Source organism: Ixodes scapularis, unplaced genomic scaffold (assembly GCF_016920785.2).
Source record: "Ixodes scapularis isolate PalLabHiFi unplaced genomic scaffold, ASM1692078v2 PGA_scaffold44__24_contigs__length_19508400, whole genome shotgun sequence".
NCBI lineage: Eukaryota > Metazoa > Arthropoda > Arachnida > Ixodida > Ixodidae > Ixodes > Ixodes scapularis.
Genome location: NW_024609873.1, coordinates 4,112,955 through 4,138,834, shown reverse-complemented (window position 1 = coordinate 4,138,834; position 25,880 = coordinate 4,112,955). Strand labels below are relative to the sequence as shown.

General features: G+C 45.2%; 1 protein-coding gene across 1 annotated transcript; it reads right to left on the bottom strand.

Annotated features, from left to right (window-relative positions):
• Positions 1-24,599: 24,599 nt before the first annotated feature.
• On the bottom strand, positions 24,600-25,545 carry LOC121832903. The gene is made up of 2 exons (XM_042293094.1): positions 24,894-25,545; positions 24,600-24,835 (listed from the first exon to the last, which is right to left on the bottom strand). Exons 1-2 carry the CDS (start codon positions 25,543-25,545, stop codon positions 24,600-24,602), a joined length of 888 nt encoding a protein of 295 aa, XP_042149028.1.
• Positions 25,546-25,880: the final 335 nt, after the last annotated feature.

The following is a 25,880-nucleotide window of genomic DNA, read 5'->3' as shown; positions in this document are numbered from 1 at the left end:
CGCTGCGGGACCCCGGACGGTAGTCTGCAAGTAGTAGAAGATGAAGAGAGTGGTTGTGGTGGGATACCTAATGGTAGTTTTCATTGACTGAATATCGGCTTTATTAAGGATGTCCGTATGAGACTTTTTGAGGGTAGCGCAGTTATAGTGGAGGTTATAGTGCAGACAAACGCCATTTGGGATCACTTTGAAGCGGATATATTGCAGACGAAAGTCATTTGTGATCACTTTAAAGCGGATATATTTCTCGAGAAAAAAGTGTGGCCGGCGTTTTTAGTTATTTTGATGGTGGTGGTGAATATTTCTAGGGATGGGTGAAACCGGATGGGGAGTGACGTGGAGACGGGGGAGTAGAACAGAGTTTAGAAAGACGATGAACAGTGAGCGGAGAGTGTTTACACTTACATTGGACGACGACGTGGAGGCAGCTTGGGTATACGTAGAGGATCCAAAAGTGGGGTGCTGCCGTCACCTAAAAATTGGCACAAAACTGAAAGCGCGGGAGATAAGGCGTGCACAAAGAAGGAAAAAGGAAAATAAGCCACGTTGAAGGGCGTGCACCCGTAACGCCGCTTATTTTCCTTTCCCCTTCCTTTTGCAGGTCCTACATCTTGCAATTCTAGTTTTGTGCCAATTTCTACATGGGGGCAGCACCTAACCCTTCGCGTTTATTCCAACTAACACCAGGGGCACCTCGTAATCCAAGAGCACTAATAATGCAGGGCTCAAGCAGCCACGGAAGCAAACCCACGGAAAATTTCTTAAAGCATGTTCGAGACACACCTCACTCTTGAATAAATCTTAACTCGTCTTGATCACTCTGATAAACCCGGGAATACAATGAGAAGTGTGGAAACGTCACGCGTTCAAGGAAATGAGTGAAAACGTTTTACTGTTCCTGGCGCTTGACCGTGCCCTGGCCGTGAATCTCGCGGTCGCCCAGTCGTCCGGGTGTCGCTGCGTTGCCCGGCCGTTCTCGCTCGCGGCTCGCCACGAACTGCCCGTGCCCACCTCACGACCGCCGGTCTCCCGGGCACAGCATCTGCCCCCCGCGCGCCGTCTTCCTCCTCGGCTTCCCACAGGTGTCGCGTGTGCAGCGCATCCGGAACGATTCGAAGCTCCCCGTAAAGAAGGGGAGGCTGTGGCGACGGCCACTGGAGAAGCTAAGCTCGGCACTAAAGCTTTTGAAGTCCTTTGAAGACGATCGACGTATTCGCCTCATCTTCGCAAGGTATTGAAGACGCGGCCAATAAACATGGTTCGGTAGTTTCGGCAGATACCGATAAACCACGAGCATTAACCTCCCATCTGGTCATATCAAAATCGGAAAAAAAACCGAAATCCCCCGAATTGAAATTGGCTTTAGAAAGAGCAAAAAAAAAAACACAAGCTTATCAGGAACAAAATTTTTGTTTACAGTTTTATTCGAGAGTTTCGCAATAGGAGTCCCCAACCCCCAAGCTGTTTAGGGGGTCGCACCGCGCTCGCTTGGAAGTTTTGCGCACCCGGAGAGCGACAACCCAAGCTGTTCAAGGAACTCATCTCATTAGTACTTCTATTCTAAAACTCTCTATTTAGTGTTCACACGGAATAGTCCCCGGTTAACTGCGCGCGAACCTCTTTCTTTTTCTTTTTTTCGTAATCGCACATTTTATTTTGGCTTCTTTTCTTATAACTACGGAAACGTGTTCCAGGTAATCGGGTCACGAGTCTGTTCTCTGGAGGATGGGAAATCCTATAGACCGACACGCGGAGCGACTCTGTTTACCAATACGGCCGGAAGGCCGCGCATGCGCGGTAGCTATGTGGGCAAAAGCGGCCCGGCTCTCCGTGTTTTCGGCATTGCGTTCGATGGCATGCGCTCGTTGTTGACGGTGTAGGGACGCTTATATCTTTATTTGTGCGTCGTACTTCCTCACAACGTATGTCGTATGCTATGCCCGACTATTTGAGCTCGCTGCCCGAGCCTGAATGGCAGCGGTATCGAAACAAACTGTGCGTAGACGGTGTTGCCTACGAGGATCCGTACGCCGTTAACAAGGCCCGCTGGAGTTCCGACGTAAAGTCGCTGCCACGGAAGTCAACGGCTCACGTCGTCGTTTATTTAGTTTTTTCGCCAAGCCAGTTCACGGCCGACACGGTGCAGGCGTACAAGTCTCTCGAGGTCTAGGATTACATCGAGTCGGTTTCCACACTGCCGGCGGAATCAGCAGACTGTGGGTCTGCGGAAGTGTGTGTATTCATTGATTGATTGAATACACACAGCGTCTTCAAGTCAAGGTATCATATTTTTCCTACCCTCATGACCACAAGGCATGACAAGACGTAACGCTTTGTCCGTTCTGCAGTCTTGGCAATAACAGGTTACAAGTAACGGCGTTGTTGGTAACGCGTTACGTTTTTCAATAACGTAGTAACCTACTCGTTACGTTTTCGACACAGCAACGGGTAACGTACTTACGTTACTATTGCAAGTAACGTAGTTACGTTGCTCGTTACTACTTCCAAGTCTTAAAGAAATTACACTGTAATTTTTTTCCGTGTTTTTGGCATCAAGCCATGCTTTTCTTTACGTTTTTTCTCGTGAGTATTTAGGTGAAACCGTAAAAAGAGATAAAGTAACGTAAAAAGAGATAAAGTAATTATGATTAGTTTCTGCATGAACATAATGTTTATTGATATATGACCTGTATCGTCAAAACCGTAAAATGTGTTAAATCATAATTTAAAAAAAATAACGCAGAAGTAACGTGCGTTACTTTTTATCGGTAGCGGTAACGAGCTCGTTTTATTTTCAGGTAACGTAGCTCAGTAACGCGTACCTTTTATTTTGCAAATAACCAGTAACGTATTTCGTTCCTTTTTTTTCGGTAATGACCACAACACTGCCGTTCTGTCGCCGATCGCCTTCTGCTTGGTAGCAAGGCGTAGCGAGCCTCCGACAAGCGCTCGGCCGATGCTTCGTGCGCGAACACCAGGAGAACAAAATCCGGGTTGTCTCGATCAGACAGCGGTTTCCCTGCACATAAGCAAGCCTCGGGACGGAGATTGAAATGGAAGCCGCACTTGCCTTCAAGAAAGTGTTTGCCGCACAAACGGTCGTTCGCGCGAGGCGACCATTATTTTCGATCCACGGATATTATCCACCTCCTATGCCTTTTAGAGTCTGCCGGAAACTTGTGGAAACTCGCTCCGCTGCTTTTCTTGTACATTTCGGTGCAATTAACGGCAACACAGCTTCGCGGCATGCTGAAATACTATGACGCCCATGCGAAACGTGCGCGCTTTTGCCCACACCCCCCGGCTCCGGCGCGATCGCAGCGCCGCCGCAGCTCCGTGACGTCAAGCCCGCGTGTCGGTCTACACCGGTGTCCTATTTTCTTCAGCCCTAATCAACCCGATCTTTTATTCGACACCAAATGTTTATACCCCGAGTTTAGAGAAAATGAAACCTCGAAAACACGGAAACATACCCATGAACATCGTAACCCGACCCGATTGAGCACTTAGAAACACTCTTGTTCTCAGTAGTGTTCCCACCCAATCTTCCCTGTCGTAGGAGGACAGCCTCTCGCATCTTTATAGAGTCTATGCCGTCTATGCCCCGCCGTTTCAGAACGCCTGTGCATAGACGCGAACATGGTGGCCCCAATGGGACCATAAGGCTGGATCGCTATAGGTGGACAGTTGAGAAAACTGTCACGAAAGAGACGTAAAGGAAGTGACTAACATATCCGAGCAAAACACGCACCGTGGCTCTGCCCTCCTTGACGCCTCTACGTCATCGCGATATTGACGGTTGTCACCCGTTTGAGCGACGTCCAGAGCAAACTCCCGACAAGCGGAAGGAGCCACGCAGTCTCCGAGGCGCGGCAACCGGGGTAGGGTTAACTAGAATGCAGGGAGAAGTTCCTGCGTTTAGTGCAGTGACGGCAACCAATCCTCTGTGTCGCTGACCGTCACATCTGTTCTAATGCAAGCACAGTTTTTGTAAAGTAATATAAACCCACTTTGCGTTGATAAAACAAATCGCTTTTTGTGTCCGGTTTAAGGTCGTTTAAAAGTTAATTAGAGGAAGTGTTGTTTCAATATTATGCGGGATGCAGGATGCGCGCTCCGGGCCTTCTTTGAAACATCGTGTCGGAGCAAGCTAGAATCGCGCGGTTGGCGGCTGCTGATAGAGAGCAGCCGTCATCCAGTGTTTTACGGTTCTTGCGCGTAATACAGGCGCGAAACAAGCAGACGACCTGGACAAGGACGCATGCTTGCTCCGTTGAACCCAAGGAACCTGCGATTAACATAACTTAACCTGAGACAGGGAAAAAACAAAAATATATGCGTAAAAAGAAGTGTCCGCACACAGCGTCTCCGAAAACAGCTATGTGTTCGGAGACGTGCCTTCCTTTTCCTTCCCTGTCTCAGGTCAAAAAAGGGGAGCTCGCCTGCGCTCACCCTTCTTTTAGAACTCCAGTGGAGTTATAACTGGCAACAGCAACCACTTTTATCTTGTCTCGAATACCTCAATAAAAGCATTTGCCAATATGTTTCTTCTTTATGGATCTTTGTGGATCTGTATTTAACATTGTCCCCAATAAAGCAGTCCTTCGTGTATATTTATTGATATGTGACAAAATATAATTTAAAAATAGCGTGCTTCGAAACGTGTTATTTCGCGCGTCTTTGTTCACATTATATTTCATTGTTGTGGAAGGCACGAAAGGCCAAAAACAATTCTTGCTGTTTTGTGTACTGCATTTAAAGCCACAAAATCCAGAAGGGGAATTCATTCGCTGTTAACTGGTACAACAATTTGAGTACCCACCTCCGAGTTCAATCAATGGCGCGTTCAGTGCCGGTGTTCTCGGCACTGTCGCACTGGTAAATGCCATAATCCGGTGCGAGAGACATTCGTAGCGAGTTTAAAAACGGCAACCGGGGCACAGAAGGACACAAGACGCGCCCCAAGTCAGCACTTTTGAAGCACCCAACGAGCACACCCAATGCAGGAGCGGCGCCCCAAAAAGCACTTTCGCCAGCGTTTCTAACCGCCCGGCATGGCCGCGGAAACTGGCGCTCGCTAGATGGCGCTAAAGTCATCAAAATGGCGCTACCCACAATAAAACGGTCTGTAGAAATAAATGAAGTCGACGAGCATTCTAACAATTTATTGGAAAACCCGAGACTGAGGTTGTGACAGACGACAAAGAAGAGAAGGAGAACGTCTACATTTTTTTTATTTTTATTGATGGAGTAAAAGAGAAACCCGAGGAATTAGCCGGGAGGTATCTCCTGACTGACTACTCTGGTAAGGGTGGGGAAGAGAGGTAAAAAGATGTGAAGAAAGTTAAAGGCACACACACAAAAAAGCAAAAAAAAAGCAACATAAACTTATTTTACATTAAAGTTTCTTGATGAGTCCAGTCACGGCAGGAATCGCAAAAGGGACTTTGTCGAAAGTGTGGCGGTGGCTTCGTTTCCCCACGTTCCCGGTATCTTGTCGAGGGCGAAGTCTTCTTGAGGGGATAGCTTAATGTATTTTCTGAGTTGCGTCCGTTCAGTTTCGTAGTCGGGACACTCCAGCATAGTGTGTATCAAATCTTCCGGAGTTTTGCAGTTCGCGCAGTCTGGCGAATTAAATCTTCATATGATGAACAAGTACTTATTTGTGTATGCAACGTTCAGGCGTATTGGATGTAGCACAGCTTGACGCCGACGGGTGACACCTCGAAGTACATGAAACATTAAGTGCGGGTCGATAGTGCGTAGCCGTGTCCCTTGATCGATGGCGTTGTTCCAAAGACGTTTGTTTATGCTCTTCCTCAGTATGTTCACTGTTGTTTTTATATCTGATCTTACTCCCCAAAAACTCGATCAAGTTATGACGTCCCTTAAACACGCTTCATCGCCTGGGTCAGATAAAATCACGAATGGCATGCTTGCCCACCAGGGCACGAGGAGCGCCAGCATCTTTTAGAAATATTCAACATTTTCTGAATCACAGGCACCGTGCCATAGGAATGGAAAACGGCATGTGTTGTGCCCATACTCAAAATTGGCGAATCTCCCCTGGAATTTAAGTCCTATAAACCTATGGCACTGACAAGTTGCATAAAATAATACATGGAGTGCATAATCTTAGCACGGTTGGAATGGTTTCTAGAATCAAATTCAATATACCCAGATGCAGTGACCGGCTTCAGACAGGGCCAAAGTTCCATTGACAATGTTATGAATCTAACTAGCCAAGTTGAGGATCGCAAACTTTGTGGCAAACTAACCGCAGACGTTTTTTTTGACGTAAGGGGACGTTCGATAATGTAGTCATTCAGCAGTTTTGCAAGGTCTTCGATCAATCGGCTTAAAAGGTCGTCTCTATCACTAGATTGCTAATTACCTACATAAAAGAACGATTTTCATGCAAACGAACGAAGGAGATACAAGCCAACATTTTATAAAGAAGGGAGTACCGGAAGGTAGGGTCTCGAGTCCCGTTCTATTTAACATTGCCCTCATTGGTATTACTTAGGTGTATCAAAATCTATTCACATTACATAATATGCCGATGATATATGCCTATGGACATCCGCAATTTCCCTTAAGTGTATACAGACTCGTCTCCGTTGTGCTTTCACAAGCGTGCCTGAGTTTCTAACAAAGCGTGGGCTTGAACAGCCACCTGAAAAATCTGCCGCTCTTGCCTCTTTTCCTGGGACTTTTAGCGATCGTGGCCTGACTTGGAACACCCAGTTGGTTCATCTTCCCGTCAAATTGTCATCATTTACTAAACTTGGACGGTTTATAAGTGGCACGACCTGGGGAGCTACAACACGCGCACTTCTCTGCCTCTATAGCAGCTTGTTTGTTGGCATTCTTCGTTACTGCGTACTACATGGCCTCAGTCCGACTAACATGAAAAAGCTCCAGTCACTTCAAGCGCAGGCACTCAGAGTATGTCTTGGCGTTCCAAAATGCACATCCACCACAGATACAATAGTAAAATCCCACAGTCTTTCCCTAATATCTCTTCGCACCCAGGAGACTCTTTGGAATTATATGCAACATCTGGCACGGCATAAGACCCCACCGCCTAGAGAACATCTCCGAAAGATGATTTTACATCCGTATTGCCCAAGTGATCCTTGATCACAAGCACGTTCTCCCAACATCTTTTCAATGTCATAAGTTACTCGCCATTTCTCCATGGACACTACCTCAAATCAAAATCTACAGTACTATTCCGTGAATCGACCAGAAATCTGTGCTCCCCGCTGTCGTCCTACTGCAACTGTCCTTATCATACATATATTATGAGCACCCCTCTACGTGTCATGTATACACCGACGCGTCCACAACATCTAACCAGTCCTCCATTGGTATTGTAATCCCCGCATTTTCACTTAAAATTGGTTATAAACTTTCTCATATGATGCCCTCGACAGCTGCTGAGCTAGTAGCTATTCGCGAAGCGTTAAGGTACATTCAGGCAATTCCTCCTCGTTCCTGGACAATAGTCACTGACTCTAGATCATCCCTTCAATCACTCCACTTGGAAGGTCTGAAGAGCCCGAACAGGCAACTATTATTGGACATCCTCAAATTGCACTGGGACGCAATACGCAACGGTCATTCCGTATGCCTCCAGTGGATACCAAATCATTGCGGCGTTCCAGGAAATGAATTAGCCGACGCTGTAGCAGCAGACGCCCGTAACTCTATCAATGAAGTACAAGCCCCATATACAAAATTTCTTTAGACGTTCTCTTCATCTTCCTTGTCGTCGTCTGTCAACACCTCAGTCTCGGGTTTTTCACTAAAACGTTTGATATACACCAGCTCACCTGCGCCCTTACGCTCTATTCTAACATCAACTCGTCGAGGCGACACAAACACGCCTGGTTAACCTATTGTCTGCTTTCTTTCTCCGCTTTTCCGTCGCGCTCTTTCTCGTTCCTACTCTCGGGACTCCACTGATGTGAGCACATAGGATTTGCCGCGTTCTGCTCCCGTCTTTAACCCCCCCCCCCCCCCTTTCTCCCCTTCTCCCATTGGGGACTCCGAATGAACCCCGCGGGAAGGGACGGGAGGGAGGGACCGCTACTGCCACGTGACATATTCCCGCCCGAAAACGGCGGCAAGGGGAAAGGGGACTGGAGAGCTTAGGGGCACGCGGTGCGGGAGTGACCCCGCTCGACATAAATCTGTGCAAATGCGATTAACCTCCCTATATGACGAGATAACACGATAGCACTACCAAATATTAGCGTCGAGATTTGGGATGACTAAAGATGCTTAGCATTGATACCGAAACATACTGTTCGACGGTCGTTTTTGTGGCTTTCCCAGGGTTTAAGAGATTAATTTTCAAAGGTAATGTGACACTCTTGTTGCGGTTAGTACCAGATTGCATCCGGAATGAGAGAATTTTTTCCTCCGGCTTTCGTACAACGCGCTTTTTTTTTCTCTCACGGCTGTCGTTTGGATGTTTAAAAACATGGCTGCATGTTTGTCATTCTTTAAACGCGTTTAATTTGTAACTCCGGTGTTTTTTTCTGGATTTTAAGTGTAGTGCAGTTTTTAGTGCAGTAAGTATCCCTGAATGACAAGGTGTAATGTATTTTTTTTTCTATGCCTTGTGTATATTTGTAAATATCCCAGGCAGCACAAAATATTCGGCCAATATTCGGGTAAAATTTATTAACTTTGTCCAAGTTGCGCTGGCTTTCCCAACGTGCACCAATATTGGTAAACGTTAGAGAAATCTTGCTATAATTGGCCGATATTACCCAGTATGGGGCCAATATTGGTAAAGACTCGGACAATCGTGGTATAGCTTTCGAATATTATCTAGTATCTGCCCAATATCGGTCAATATTGGGACAATATTGGTATAGCTGGACTATATTTCCAATATTATCCAGCGTGTACCCAATATTGGTTTATAACGGGCTAATCTTGGTATAACGGTTCAATATTATTTTTATATGTGCTCAATATTGGCAAATATTGGGCAATCCATTTATAGCTGGACAATATTACCAATATTAACCCATATGGGCCCAAGATTGGTAAATATTGGAATAAACTTGGTATAGCCTTCGACTATTATTCAGTAATGCCCAATCTTGGTAAATATTAGAACTATCTTAGAATAGTTCAATAATGTTACAAATATAATTCAGTATGTGCCCAGTACTGTTAAATATTGTTATTTAGAAAGTCCCTTGAACAGGCTGAGTTACCCCTTAAGTGGAAAAATACAAAAGCAGTCCCTATACATAAAGGTGGCGACAGAACCAAAACATCTAACTACAGGACCATTTTACTGACAAGTGTTTCTTGTAAAAGGTTAGAGCAAGTTATACACTCTAACCTAACCAGCAATCTACAAGCAAACCATTTTTTTACCCAAAGCAACAATTGACGACGGGATGTTCCTGCCATACAGAATTTATAGAATTCACGCATGACGCATTGCTACTGCGATTAACAGTGTCCATATGGTTGTTTATGTTTTTGGGCTATTTTGAAGCTTTTAATTTTGTATCACACACTATGTCATTGCAAAAGTTATCTATTGTTCATATTCCAAATGCACTTTTCAAATGGATTGAAACCTATATCTAGTTGGAAGAAAGCAAAAAGTGTTTCTGGATGGTGTTGGTTCGTCAGATCTTACCGTGTTATCGGGTGGGCCGCAAGGTTCCGTTTTCGGTCCCCCTTTTTTATCTTCATAAATGATATCGCTGCGAATTTTTCTAGTCATCTGGGACTATATGCCGATGATTTCTTTGATTACCGTGACGTCCTAGTGAAGCGGATTCCGAGCTTTTACAAAATGACTTTGGCTCCATTTTATTTTGGTGTCAAGCATAGAAAATGTCTCTCAACTTGAACAAATGGAATCTAGTAAGGTTTACAAACAAAAGGCGACCTCTGAACATAACATATTTCCTTGGTAGTAGAAGTTCTTCTGTTGTAACAGAGTATAAGTATGCAGGGGTGTTGTTTACCAGTGAGTTATCTTGGGACGCGTATGGAAATTATATATCTGCTCAGGCTGGCCGCTCATTAAACTTTCCTAAACAAACTTTGGGAAAGTGCCCGTAAAACTTAGAAAGGTGGCATATTATATTTTTATTTTTATCTTATTTTATAATACCTTAAAGGCCCCGTTACAGGGCATTACACAAGGGATGGGACACAAAGAGTTTCAATGTAAAAACAGTAATACAATCTCGTGCCAGCAACACAATGAATGACAAACTGAACATTGCAATACAAAACATAGTAATACAAACCCGTGGGCAGCAATAAAAATACAAATAAACACAAAAAATTAAAAAAGTAAATGAAGGGCACGATATTAACATGTTAAGACTCAGCATTGTTTGCACAGGGATCTAAATGTTCACCTAGTAGCTTTTTAAATACGTCCACACTGTTAGTTGTAACTATGTTATCACGTAAAGCATTCCATTCTAATGTTGTCAAAGGAAGAAAAGAATTGGCGTAAGAAGTGGTGGAGGCAAATATAGACTCTATTTTACAGCTGTTGTCTTGTCTTGGGAAAAACGAAATGGGACGTGTGAGAAAAATTTTTCTAAGCGTAGGATTGTGGTGGTAGATTTTGAAAAACTGCGTCAATCGAGGTATCTTCCTTCTTAAAGCGAGCTCAGGAAGATTCGCTCGCTCTCGCAAACCAGAAACAGTAGTGTCAAAAGAATAATCAGAGTAAATAAATCTCAAACCTCTGTTTTGCACACTTTCAAGTTCTCGTTTAAGGTAGTTTTGCCACGGGGACCATACGGGTGCAGCGTACTCTAGCTTGGGGCGGACTAAATTTAGACGTGCGATCTGTTTCACTTTAGGGGGGGGGGGGGGGGGGGAGGGGGGGAGCCGAGTCTTAAGTTCCTTCGTAGAAAACCCAGCTTGCTATTTGCCTTAGCGATTATGTGATTAATATGAGTGGCCCATGTTAAATCGCTTGTTATATGAAGACCAAGATATTTGTAGGATGAAGCACTACTGAGTACAGTGTCGTTAATATTTTAGGTGTAAGAAGATTGTGACAAAATACGAGAAAAGGTTAGCACTTTGCATTTATCTCAGTTCAACGACATCTGCCACGTGTCACACCAATGAGCAATGGATGATAAGTCGGTTTGCAGAGATGAATGATCGTCAATATTCGTGATTGTGCGATAAATTACGCAGTCATCTGCAAAAAGGCGGATGGTGGGAGATACACCGAGAGGGAGATCATTAACGTAGATAAGAAAAAGAAGTGGTCCGAGTACGCTCCCTTGAGGAAAGCCTGATGTTACGTTAGTTCGAGATGACTCCGAGTTATTTGCGACGGTGTATTGAGAGCGACCAGAAAGAAATCGTGATATCCAGGCGATGATAAGCGGATCAATTTTAAAATAATGAAGTTTGGTCAAAAGACGATTATGAGGTACCTTATCGAAGGCTTTTGCAAAGTCAAGAAAGATGGCATCGACTTGTTTTTTATGTTCAAGGTTGGAGTGAATGTTATGTACGAATTCTAGGAGTTGCGTTTCACATGATAGTCCTTTCCTAAATTCATGTTGATTAACGTTGAGAAGGTTATTGGACTCAAGGTATTTTATGACGTTTGAAAATATGATGTGTTCAATAATTTCAGATGGGATAGTAATGAGCGATATGGGGCGATAATTGAGAGGTAAATTTCGGTCTCCGGACTTGTGAATGGGGATGACACGGGAGATTTTCCAGTCAAGGAGAATGTAACCAGAAGCAAGGGATTCACGGAAAATGTCAGACAGGAAGAGAGACGATATGTGTTTGGTGTTGAATAGAATCTTGGAATTGATGAGGTCATCCCCTGTACTTGATGTAAGTTTCTGATTTTCGATGGTTTTTAAGACATCGAACGGGTTGATAGTTATCGATTCCATTTGTGGATGATCAGGAATATGAAGTTTCGGAACAGTGTTAAGGTTTTCGTTGGTAAATACAGAACAAAAATATTTATTTAGGCAATCAGCACACTGCTTGTCAGTTAAAGCCAGTCCTTCGATGTTAGTGAAAGCGAGGGGGTGAGAGGTTTAGGATTGGTCATATTCCAGAACTGTTTGGGATTATCAGACATCACTTTTAAAAGGTCGTTTTCATAAAATTTCAATTCAGCTTTTACAATTTCTTGACTGTATAATTTTTCACATTCTTCATATTTATTCCGTGCCTCCTTATTGGCGGGTGATAGCTTAACCCTTTTAAATAACCTTTTCTTTTTGTTGCCTATTCTCCTAATTGCTTTAGTAAACCATGGATTGTGTCCGTCGGTTTTAATATTAACCAGGGGTACGTATGTCCGAGTTAAAAAGGATAAATTAGTTTTAAATATGATCCAATTTTGTTCAACTGTGCGCAAGCGAAATGTTTCACGAAATTGTTCATAAAATATTTCTAATTCTGTGTTCATTGGAGTGTAGTCAGCTTTATTATAATCTATAATTTGTTTCTGGTGAGGGCATTTGCGTTTAATAGGAAAGGAAAAAGAAAACTGAGCTATGAGGTGAATATTGATCCCAGGAAGTAATGAAAGGTTATTAATAATACTAGGATCTGTAGAAAGACAAAGGTCCAGTATGTTGCTGCTCTGAGCAGCGATTCTTGTTGGTTGATTAATAAGCTGTTGGAGGTTGAAATCTAAACACATATCCATAAATTGTTTTGATTCATTATTGCTGGTAGATAAGGTGTCCCAATTAATGGCGAGATAGCTAGAATCACCGGAGAAGTACAGGAGTTGCTTTGGGAAATTTTGAGCATAAGTTGCTAAGACACTCGTGTAATAAAGGAACAAAATCTCTACTCATGTCAGGTGGTCTGTAGCAAAGGCCAAGCAGTATCTGTGTTGAAGGTGATGAAATATGAATCCAAACCATCTCCAAGCCAGTCACTGTAACCACTAACCATGATGACAAGCGGTTGTTTATCGCTATCAGTACTCCCCCGCCCCTTCTGTTGATCCTATCGCATCTGTATATTGCATAATTCATATTGGGAGGAAATATTTCAAAGTCATGAACCTCGGGGGTCAGCCACGTTTCGGTTAAAGAACAAAATCGGCTTGCAATGATTCGATAAGAGAATACAGATTGTCACATTTAGGAAGCAAGCTCCTTATGTTAGTAAACAAAACCGAGTAACAGCAGAATGAGAAACGTGCGTCCGATTTTAGAATATGCTTGCACCGTGTGAGACCTTCGCACCAGGTCAAGTATGGATGGGCTAGAGCGCATACAAAACGAGCAGCGCGGCTTCTGTCGGGTAACTATGATTTCCCTAAAAGCTCATCTGCAATATTTAAGAGGTTATGGCGGCCTTTGCTTGCTGACCGGCGGTAGTTTTTTGAGATTTTTCCTTGTATTACAGCATGTTCAATGGCCGAAACGGCAATCTATTAAGAACAATACATAAAATATCCAACTTATGTGTCGGCCCGTACTGCTTCATCCTAAAGTCCGCGGGTACAGGAGTAGAATAAATATATTTGAATATGAGTTTTAGCCGAGAACTGCAGACGAATAAAATAACCTACCGGATAAAATTGTCTCCTCGCCAGCTTCGTCTTTTTCTCGGATCTGTGGAACTACTTGCTTGGCTAAGTGTCGATTTATGAATTGGACTGCTAATGTGCTTGCCAATTTGCTTTTTTGTTTTTTGTTGCAAATTTCTTGTTATGTTCTTATTTGTATACCTGATGTCATTGAATTCTTTTCCGAATCACACGCATAATTTCGATGTATACTTTATATTTTATATGTGTTTTTTATTGTTTTCCGGTTACAATAATGACCTGGTAAGGGCAAGTGTAATTGAATAAATAAAAAAAATATTGGTAAATATTGGATATGGCTGCCACTTCGGGCGATCGGAGGAGGATTCCGATGTTCTACTGGCAAATACGAGCAAGACAGAGCAGCCACGGGCTTTGGCACCCCGTTTAATAAACAAACTAACTTACCCGAACCAAACCATTGGAGGGAAGCCAGTTAAAATAACGAGTCAATTATTTTTGCGGCGGATCTAAGTGAAGGATGTGAACACGTGAACATCACGTTTCTTCGCTGATCTGCCTGCTGCAGCGCTAGGACTACATTGAATTGAATTGAATCTATTTCCGCCACATTGTGCCGAGAACATCGGACAAAAAGTCTCGATGAGGAGATTTGACAGGGTCCGGTGCCCTTGTAGGTACAGGACATCGTTTATAAATAAAAGCAAAAGGACACAAGAATATCTATCTAAACAAAGTGCGCACACAGTGATTTTTTTGTTAAACAATGAATATCAACACCATCTGTAATGAATCTGTCCAGCAGTTTAGGCAGATTATGAACAAGGGATTGTAATTCATAATTGGTGCGAAAATGAGGAGCATTCCAGAACTCTTTACGACGGATATTGATGACGAATTCGCGTTTGGTTAGATTTGATAGAACGGATAAAAGAGCAATAAACTCTGCAGATGAGAATAAATACGAAGACAACAAACGATAGTCATAAACATAAGAGACTTTCATAACAGTATGGTTTGAAAACAATGGTTCGGCATGAGTACCATAGGGAAAATTCGCAATAAAACGTAGCATCTTTTTTGTAGAGTCATTAGTCTACTGATATTTGTTTTAGTGGTGGTGCCCCATACCAGGTGGTAATAATTAATTTGAGAACTAATCAAAGCATGACAAGCTTGAGTTTTAATATTCATAGGCAATAGAGACTGACAGTGACCTATGATACCAACCACTTTTGCCAGTTTGTGCGCTAAATATTCTATGTGATGATCCCACTGCATAAATTCTGAAAAAATTACACCTAGCGTTTTACGATAGCTTACTATTTCAAACTGACTGCTACCAATTGTTAGAGCATAAAGTATTAATGAGTTTATTTACAGGTCTGAAAACAACAGCCTTTGGTTTGGCAGCCTTTACCTTCAGACCCTTTTTCTCCGACCATAAAGCACATTGTTTCCGTTTGTAAAAAGTTCATCAATATCCGTCGCAGACAGAAAAATACTAGTGTCGTCGGCATACATTATAAAACGTGATTTATGGCAAATATTCACTATGTCATTGATATAAACATTGAACAATAGCGGGCCAAGTATACTACCTTGCGGCACACCAGATTTCAGTAGTTGCAAAGAAGATACATAATTATTCACTGAGACACATTCCTGACTCTTTGCTAGGTATGAATGAAGGGCTAGAGAGGTTCCCCGTACACCGTAAGACGAGAGCTTATCAAGGAGCGTTGCATGATTAAGACAGTCGAATGCTTTACTAAAACAAATAAAAAGCCCCAGCGTCAAGTGTTTCTGTTCTATATTACGCAATATAAGTTCCTTTTGAGATAATAATGCACATTCTGTGAACTTTCCCTTTCGAAATCCGAATTGAGAGTCCGTTAACACTGAATGTCTGACAAAGAAGTCGTCTAAACGCCACAAAATAATTTTTTTCTAGCCCTTTAGAAAAGATGGGCAGAACAGATATCGGTCTATAATTCGTAACTATATTTTTGTCCCCTCCCTTATGTAATACAGAAAGCTTTGCGAGTTTCATGCTATTTGGAAATTGGCCAGTTGACAAGGCCGAGTTAAAGATATAAACTAATAATGGGGAAATGACATCTATCATAAATTTAACAAGCTTTATTTGTATGTTATCCATGTCATTACTTTTGCCACGTCCACGTCCACAGCCACGGGCGCCATCTTGTTTTGAAAGCGATCGACGTCCTTTTAGCGTCGAGTTGCGATAAGTTGACTCTTGGCGGTTCGCGAAAGCGGTTGGGGGGAATTAGCCCCGATGATGATACTGCGGCTGCTCCCTTTATGACGAGCAGGCTCGATTAATCCTGTCCAAGCCTGGAGTGAATTCAGCGCCCCCTGTGTTGTGTTCAATGCCACCAGTCCTCCAATCGTCTTTTCGTCTGCTCGATGGTCTTCCAAAAAGCCCAGTATTATTGGCACTCTCGCTTGTTGTCGAGAAGCCCAGCGCTGTCGCTAGAGGCAGGACACCTCCGTGCAGTTGGTTCGCCTCTTCGGTGGGAGAAGTGGCAGGTGGTCGGACTCCCCCACCCCCCCCTTCCCTCCCAATGCAGTGTGATGCGCTTCACTGTTTCGCTCGCATACTCGGCGTACAGTCGACTGCACAATAGTGTCGAAGCGCGGTTTGTTCACCAGTGTGCGCAGGGCCCCCGCACGAGCCTCGGAACAGTAAGCGGCTGCCCAGGCTGTTTTCGTATAACTGTGTCTCTGCCGTGATTTCCTGATTTAAGTCTGTATACATCGTCAGGGTTGACTTTCTCCGGGCAACCTCCAACCATTGCACGTTCTCCTGTTCGCGAACCCTCTTGCGCTCCACAGCCTTTCACTTCATTTCTGTGGTCACCTCCACCGGTTCTGTGAAAGAGCCGAACTTTTCTCCTGCTTGTAAAGGCGCTTTCGCCAACGACTCTGCAGAGAAGTCATATGTGTATATACGAACAGTATCCTGGCCCAGCGGCAGCGGTCCATGAGACAGAGCCGCCCGTCATAGGAAACCTCGCTTGTCGCTTCCCTCCCTTCGAAAGATGACCAGCCCAGGTACCACTGCACTGCCTCATTCGTCACCGTGCCATGGCAGCCTAGCGCTTGGCGCCCTACTTCGTGTTTACGCTCCAAGGTGGTTCTCATGTCACCTGGTACACACACCACTGCGTTGGCGAATGTCAAACCTGGCACTACTACAACTTTAACCATTTCAAGGCTCACCATGAATCTATTACAGCTCCATAGGCTGCGCTCACACAGGATGTCAGATCCCCGTTTGGCGAATTGACGGAGGTAGACGTGTTGATCTTTCAGATAGTCTGCCTCATCAGACAACTCAACCCCTAGATACTTATAATTGTTCAGTACAGATAATACGTCAGCGCCCCTTCTAAGATTATTGAGCTTTTCTTTCTCAGTGACCCCGAATCGTATCACGGCGGAGTTGAATGTGTTGTACGTGAGGCCGAGCACGGCAGCCTCATCAGCACATATGTGGAGACGTTGTTGCATCTCCGTTTCACAACCCACCGTCAGCGCAATGTCGTCCGCGAAGGTCAGTCCCGGTAGCACCCAGTTCTCGACCTCTCTGTTTTTCAAGTGCGGTAGCGAGAAGCCGAGTCCTGATTCTATCAACCGCTCCTTGAGCATCGTACCGGCGTGCGGTCGTGTGTCACTACTGCGTGATGCACGTTAAAGACCCCAGGCTAGCGGCTGTACCGCACTGGCTAAATTTCTCATCTACAGCTGGGAGACTCGTCGCCCCTGTGAGGCAGCCCAAGTTCTAGGCTGTATAAAAACACACACAACCCAATTTTTTTTTTCAACCGCTCCTCTTGCCGCGCGACATAAAGCATGCGAAGAAGCGTCGAGAGTGGACATTCTTGGTGCAATCAACGTAGTGTTACTACGATTTGATCTGATCTGATCGCTCCCACCTGAGTTTGAGTTGTCCCCGTGTTGCCTGTGTATAAGCGATTAATAAGCTCGGTCCACTGTGTCCGCATATCGAGCTGCTCCAGCCTTCATAGAAGCTTGTCGTGTGGAACGCTGTCATAAACCTTAGCGACGTCTAAGAAGGTGCGTATTAGTCATCTCTCCTTTCTTCGAGCCATTTCGATGCACTGTGTAAGGGCTTGTACGTTGTCTTCCAGTTGCCGGCCACGACGAAACCCTCCTTGGGGCTCGGTGAGGAAACCCTCTTTCTCCGCCCATGTTGTCATGCGCTCTTACAACATGCATGCGAAACCCCTGTACACAATGCTGGTGTCTGTAAGGGTCCCGTAGTTCCGGAGGTAGCGTCGATCTTCTCCTTCCTTCGGCACAAGCACAACCATTTTTCGCCTCAAGTCTCTAGGTACAGGCTGCACTCTAAGACAAAATGGAGGAAAAAAGTAGCAACGGCGCGTCTTCCTCCCTTCTACTGACGCGCCCTCAAGCGGACACGAGAAAGGGTGAGGAACAAAACGTTTTTCTCCTTCTCCAGGCAGACGGGAGAAAGCTTTCGCCCTCCCGACTCATCTTCTTTCGGTTTCGTTTCTCGAGCAGGTCGCGCACGTTGTTTAATAAATAGCTGTTGAGTTGATTGAGCTTCAGCGGCAGCGAAGGCCGCCTGTAATTTCGTCTTCTAGTCTAAACGTGCAGAACATTTCGGTTGCATTGACGTTTTTATCACTAATTTTATCAAAAGAGCAAACGAAGCCGCTAGAAACAGCAAAGTTCCGGAGCAGTGCCAGCAGCGCTACGTACACTGGGATGGCTGTCTTCGGATTGCAGGACTCCCGCGGCACGGAACTACAGTGCTACAGTAGCGAAACCACGCGGAACTGTGTCGACGTTTTCGACGTTATGGAAACCGCAGGAACTGCGTCCAAGACAGGCAGGGTTTGCTGCCGGCTGCCTGGGTGCCTTCCGTGCTGAGTTCGGTTCTGTTTTCCGATGCCGAGTGCAACCGGCGTTCAACGTGATTCTGTATTTGTGCGTGTCAACAACATAGCTGCAACACCGTGATGGCAGTGTTGTGGGTTGTGAACAGGTGACTGGAATTATCGCCGATCTGACCGTGTGTTCGCGTATCAGTGGTGTAACAAGAAGATGAGATTTTAAACTGTCGGGTATTGATGCCGCTTGTCGGGCCGTGATCGAAGGGGGCGGGGTGTCGCAGGTTTACATTCCGCTTTACATTAAAAAGTTTAGTACCACTTGAGGGATTACGTGCAATCGATCAACGTGCGGATAGTCATGTTGGAACTTTGGTCTGAACAGTGTAAGCCCCTATAGTACAGTGGCCAATGTGACTGTCCGAATTGTCTCGTCCCCGAGAGCGATTGCCCTCTGGGGCAAGGACAACAGTACGAAATCGTGACGGAAAGTACGTATATTTACAGTGTGAAATTTTAGCATTAAAAAACAATAGTAGGTAAAATCGAAAAAAAAAACCCCTTTATTTTGCTGTTTAAATATACTACGGTTCCTCGAGAAACTGCCCTCCAAGTGGCGCGCTGGGATGAGCGCTAGAAGTTTTCGGGCTCGCCACGGCGTAGCTCCGTACACTTAACACCTGCCGCAAGTCGCGGCTTTGTCTGCATTCAAGTTGACCGAAAAGCGATTTCTCAGCCCGTGAAGCGTCGCTTCCAGCTGAGTGAATATGCGCTCTACAGAGATTAATTCAAGACGGCAATTGCAGCTTTGCGCGAACAGCACAAACAGAAAAACAAACACTACAATAGAAATACAGGCTACGACGTGCCGTGCGGGCAAACAAACTCATGGCTTCGAACCGCATTGGAGCGGCTTGATTTATTGGCTTTCAAATAATTACCGTATGATCGAGCGTTTGCTTTCTAATAAGAGATTCATCCCCTGAGCCATTCAAAATACTCTTAGAGGTATCACATTGCTGGGAAAAAATCAACATGCTAAGAATATTTCTTATTGCTTCTTCAGTCACCGAAAAATTCCGTCCCTTCAAAACGACTAGTATAAAAGACGGAAACGCAGAGCACGGGTGTAGTGTTTGGGTTAGTGTGGAGTTCCGTTGTATTGATATATGTGTGTGCCGTGTATGTGCTCAATGTATGTTCACATGATGCTTCTAATAAGCGTAATGTGTGTATACACCTTTGCAAAAAGTACTCCTCGGCCGCCGCCATGTTGCTGATGATCATGCCGCTGGCGCGATTCTCGCGACCTCTAGTAGCTAGATTTTTTGCTACCATCTTGGACTGTTAGAACCAGCGCCTCTGTTCGTCACTGCCTCGGTTCTTCAGCTCTCCGAGCACTTCCCTCCCTTTCTTAGCCGCTTTTCGCTGTATTTAGACGTTTTGTTTGTTCAAGTTGGTTCGTTTATAGTGTTTTTCTCGTGCTGTATGTACTTCGATTTACTTTTTACCCGTTTTGCGTACGTTTTGTCTTAATTTCGTGTGATGGAGCCGGCCAGGCCGGGCACCTCGAGGGGATCGGCGTCTGCGTCGTCGAAACCACCTGTTACCATTGCTGGTGAGTAATGATTCTAAATTATTGGTACGTCGCCCGTTCCGTCGCGATGAGCGAAGTTCTCTGAACCGAGCGACGTGAGAAGCTACAGCGAGCCAGCTCATCGTCGCCATCACTCGACCAGTCATACGGTTATGGATTTATCGGCGACCGCGGAGAGGCTTCTCGTAGCGCTTCGAAGGCGGTGTCAATCAGTTCACCAAACGGCGTTTTATCGACAGACCACCTGGTCGACACAAGCCCGAGTTCTTTCATCGATACAACGGAGCAGCGGGCGGCAACCCAGGGCGGTTGGCCGGCCGCTGGCGGCCGGCCAACCGCCCTGGGTTGCCTGCAAAAAGCTCGAGCCCGAGATTTCTCAGGCTCGAGCTTCCGCCTTGAGCGCGGGCGTCCAAACAAACAGCGCGATTTGTTTTTAAGCCTAGTGCAGCTGGCGAACGTCGATGTGACGTCCGCGCCGGCGAGACGACGGGCTCGCAGTTGGAATCCGGTAGAAACAGAACTGCTTGTACCAGGCTGTTCGGCAACTGGTGTGAAGGCTGTTGCCGACCATTGTTCTTTCAACCATAATTCCTACACTCGGCGGACACATTTGAGGCTGAAAGTCAGATGCCAGAATTGGGCGGGGTCGGACCCGTGCAAGCTTTAAACCGATTGTCAGCGGTCACCCTCCCCTTTGGAAAGCACTCACAAAAATGGGCGATTGGGGCGATTAGGAGATGGTTGCTTATAACTAGGTCTACGAAACCAAATACAAATCAGTTCATTATTGTCATCTTTTTTTGCGACCGCCACTTTTTAAGTATGCACCTTGTCCAGTGACTTGCTGTTGTAGTGATGACATTCAGAATTAAAAGAACAATACCACGATTTCTCTATTTATGATTTGCGATTAAGCAGATTGGGCAGGAAAACCTTTATGCGACAATACATTTTCTCATTTCAGATATGTTTTGCATGTATCATATGCAAACAGTGCACTTGTTAGAAAAGTAATTAAAGCAATTATTTATCATTCTAACAGCACTAGTTATGCTAAGTACATGAAAACGGTACCCTCATGCATCGTTTGTTACCTTGCATTTCAGAAGACCGCGTGTACCCCCACCCAGACGACGTTACCAGCTGGTCCGAGGACATGCGTCTTTCGCCTTCTATCAGGATCCCAGACATTTTTTACTACCTGGTACACACAAAAGCCTGTGACCTGCAAGATGTGAAAGCCTACCGGAGTCTGGAGTCTTTCAACTACTTGCAAAGTGGCTGGGTTGGAAACCTCTCTGTCCACCAGATCGACGAATAATTCTCCTTCGTGAGAGGACAGATCACGCCTTCACAAAGCGTGAACCAGGCCTTCCACACTGCTTTGGTCTGTGCCAAAGACTGTGGAGAGATTGTGACAGGTGGCTGTACCTGCATGGCAGGCCAAGCGAGAGTATGTGGCCATGTTGGAGCAATTCTATGGAAAGTGGACTTCGCTGTGACAAAGGGCCTGACAGGCTTGGCTTGCACAGATGTTGCAGCGAAATGGAATCGGGGGACAAAGCACAACGTGGAGCCAGCTAGGCTCGCAGACATCACATTCCATCTGCAGAAGAGGACTGTGGACCCGGCACCAAACAAGTTGCGGCTTCAACCACTTCTGATGGCCATGGATGAAGCACAGATAAGAGACCTCCACAGGAACTCGCCATTCCAAGACCTCTTCAACATACCAGGTGAGCCTGGTTGTTTTAATTATTAGTTATGATTATGCTTAAGAAATAAAACCTAGGGTCATTAAAACCACAGGGAAGGACTACACTGGTAAACAGTTTACAACGAACTGGAATATTCAGTAAACAAAACAAATTAGGGGTAGCATGCCATCAGTAACCGATTTCTTAGGAAAAGATTAGTAAACAATGTCCATCTTGGTAAAATTAGAGCAAACGCAAGGGAGAAAGAACGTAGAGACCCCTGGAATTGTTCATTAATGCTTTATGATTCCATTATATGTTTCTATACTTTGTTTGACATAAGAAAATACACAGTAAAGGTGTCCCTGCTGTACTAGAGGAGCTTGTACAAAAACAAAAGCCACATTCAATGTTGTGAGAATGTGCTCATACCCTTTGCCATGTACCTTTCTTAAGGGGAAAAAAAAGGAAACTCAAAAGTTATACAATATGTAGCACCGAAACACAAAAAACAGTAAATCCACCAGGATCATTCTAAAGAAAAAAAAAGGATTGGGCAAATATAAAAAATACAAAGAAGGTGATGATGATGCATCAATAGCTCGCTCAGTTCTAAATTTAAGTCTCTGCACACAAACCTGACTTTATGCTTGACACTCAGTTAATGATATACATATCTAGCACTGTTCTTCACAATGTCCTGTGAAAACAGTTTCTCAAATTGAAATGGCATTTCATATATCGAACGACAGCCTGTTTTGTAACCCTTTTGAACCACGGGTACAGAGGCTGCTTTATTTCATGCAGGAACGCTGCTGCACAAGACATTCAACGCCCAGCGACGCGAGGATGCTCCAGCTGCAGCTTGTGATGCTGCTGTGCCCTGCCATGGTAGCCACCTTGCCACGGACGACCTGCCTGTAACCGGTACACCTTGCAGAGACTTCCACTCAAACTATGTTGCCATCAGTCCAGCAGCTGCGGCAGCCCTGGAAGAATCCACAAGGAGCCAGCGGACACCGGTGTGGTTCTTGGCATGGCGGCTGCGACTAACTGCATCAAACGCAAACAGAGTCCCCAAAACAGAAAAAACTTCCTGCGACAATGCAGTGAAAACTATGCTGTGCCCAACATTCACAGGGAACGCTGCAACCAGGCATGGACAAATACATGAGCCAGTGGCACGGGCCCAGTTTACTCGGGATCATGGAGCGAATGTATCGCAGTGCGGCATGTTTGTGTGCAAGGAGTTGCCATGGCTCTCGGCAACACCGGACGGTGTGATTGGAGAGGCCCTGTTGGAAATCAAGTGCCCAAATACAGATAACTGTAAGGAGATGATGAAGAGTGCGAAGAGCAAGTACGATGTACGAGAGAGAGCACAGAAGCCCTCCCAGCACTCGCTTGACGACGACGAGGAGTACTTCTTTGCCAACAACCAGTACTTCAAGACGGACAACAAGGAGTACTACCTGGCAGAGAAGGGGCCCATAGGCTACTATTGCGAAGTGCAATTTCAAATGTTTCGCACCGGTCGGCGACTTCGATTTTTTTATTTGTGGACCCTTCACGCCCAGATTCTTTTGGGGATAGCATTCAATGAGGGGTATGTCTACAAAATGATGCCCAGGTTTAAGAACTTTTACTTTCGTGAGCTCCTGCCAAGGATTGAGGAACTCCACTGCCGGGAAGAGCTGGAAATTTCCGATGCATACAAGGAGCTATGTGGTCGTTAGTCATCGAGTATGACTGGAACTCCGCTGCACGAGACAAATCCCAAGAATAAACAGCGAGACTTCTATCACTCTCTAATCCAGTTGTCTACCGATGAATGGGGAATGTAAGCTAGGAGATAACTGTGGGATGGGACACTGACCACATTGTGGACACGACATGAGCAATCAAAACCAATGTAAAGAATTTCACAGCCCCAACAGGTTTATGTAAAAGCTTGGCAGCAGCACGTAACTTAAACAGAACAAAGCAGAGGAAAGACACCAGGTTGAACAAGGACCTTAAACATTGAACAGAGACAAGATTCATGCATAAAGTAAAAAAACACATACTATTGCACTAAAAATTAAAAAAAAATTAACTAACTACACACATCCCAAGACAACAGGTGCGCTTAAATTCCATTCACAGTTTCCCTCACTGTTCAGTCGCAATGCATGCAAAATTTAGCTCCGAGGCAAGGTGCTGCAGTTCTGCCTCGGACCCGTCAACGCCGGGCGAGGTATCCGCAGACCAATACGGACAATACGGCGTCTAACCAATATTTTGATTGTGTGCGAGGGTACCCCTAGCTGGTCCAAATTTATCCAGAATCCTCCGCTGAGGCTTGCTGAATGCCATTCATTGGTTTTGTATGTAAATTCTCAAATTAACACTGACAGGTTCAATCACACTGATTCAACTATATTTAAGCATCACCTGAATGCAATGTTATTTGGGAGAATTTCCGCTTTGAGTTGAGTTGTATAAAAACATAGGAAGCAGTCACAACGTAAACTTTATAGAAGCTTACAAATATCTCTTCCTTTGGTATGTGGCAAAATTAGCAAAGACAATAGACCGATCTCACCAAGTGTTCCGGCGCATGTGTCACACTGCCATAACTTGAGTTCACAGGAGGCAAACGGCATTGCACGAAAGGGCTCATGCCGTCTCATGCTTAACAGGCGCAGAGCTTCAACAAGGTTGCCGCACGTGCAGAAAGACTAAAGTTCCCTCGATGCATTGCGGCAGTGGTGGCGTAGTCAAACCGGCTGGTGGGATCTGTCTATTGCAATAAGAAAAGGCTCGTTCTCAGTCTTCTGATGTACTGGAGTGCATCACGGCAGTGCATCAGAGTCGTTTGTCTCATTGTCCCTAATCAGAGGCGGCTTCAAGTTGCGCAATCCCGCAATCACAAAGACCATGAGACTGATAGACTTCTTGGATCTGATAGGCAAAGACTGTTTAAAAATTCTATACATCTTCACTCTGTTGATGGCCCGCTCCACATGGATCCGGACAGCTGCGATCCGTCTTGTCATCGTTACGTCCCACTCCCTGAGTTGTGCTTTACCTGGAAAAAAATAAAAACCTGAATAAGACGCGAGACATGTCGATATCGAACCCAGTACCTTTTGTGAAAGCAGGCACGTTGAGATTTATGCCCTGGACCTCCAGCTCGGGCTCCAGCGAAAGGCCACGGTCAGCCATGACCTCGTCACCCCGAACAAGGTAGTCACTGATGCCGCATTCGCGCATGATGAGTTTATCAGAGGCACGGCCTCCGTAAGCATCGGAGACGTGCATGATGTACCCATTCGGAGCAATGGCCGCAAGAAACTTCACAGTATTGTGTGCCTTGTAGCTGCTGTAGGTCTGTGCCCGAGGCATGAGCTTCCTGGGCCGCTGCAAACGCACCTCAGTACAATAAGTGATGCAGGTTGTTCTGCCGTAGCCGTTGTCAATGAATGACTGCGGCATGCTGCTACGGATTGTACTTCTTGGCAGCCAAAGTACAATCGACTCCATGACTGTCTTCAGTCGTCCCAGCATCGCCTTTACGACGTTGCCAACACTTGACACAGAAATAAGAAAGATCCTTGAAAGGTGGCCGTACAAAAGTCCGAGGCGAAGCCTCATAAGGCAAAGCAGCAGCTGATCTTTTATCGAAAGCTGGCCAACTTTCGCACCCAAAGCAGTGACGGCACCTGCCAGGCTTTCAAAAACTGCTCCTGACACGCCGGTGTAGAAAATGATGTCACTTTCGGAAAGTCCATTTGTCATGGAGTGCCGAGGGAAGCCGGCTGGACGTACTGGTCGACTGTAGGAGTGTTCCTCCTGGAAGCGCTCCCACTGAGTGCCTTGATCTTTTCGTGTGATCTAAAGTGTGACCAGAAGTAGCAGAAGACATTATCAGTAGGCTTTTTAAGTATAATCAGGCAAACCGCACCAAAACAATACTGAACCCTTTAACGCCGAAATTAATTTTCAGTCGGGTTAATTATCTTTTCCAAGAAACATGCTTAAGGTACCTCCCCAAAGTATACTAGATGCATCAAAGATTGTGACAGGGTCTCTCTTTTGCAAAAAAAAAAAATAGTATGTCACGAATTCGCCAT

Bases quoted from the DNA above. Each gene is read 5' to 3' on its own strand.
- LOC121832903 (XM_042293094.1), bottom strand. From the start codon at position 25,545: ATGACAAATGGACTTTCCGAAAGTGACATCATTTTCTACACCGGCGTG. The intron at 24,836-24,893 runs GTACTGGGTTCG...ATTTTTTTCCAG, and splicing joins CGTGCCTGCTTTCACAAAAG to GTAAAGCACAACTCAGGGAG.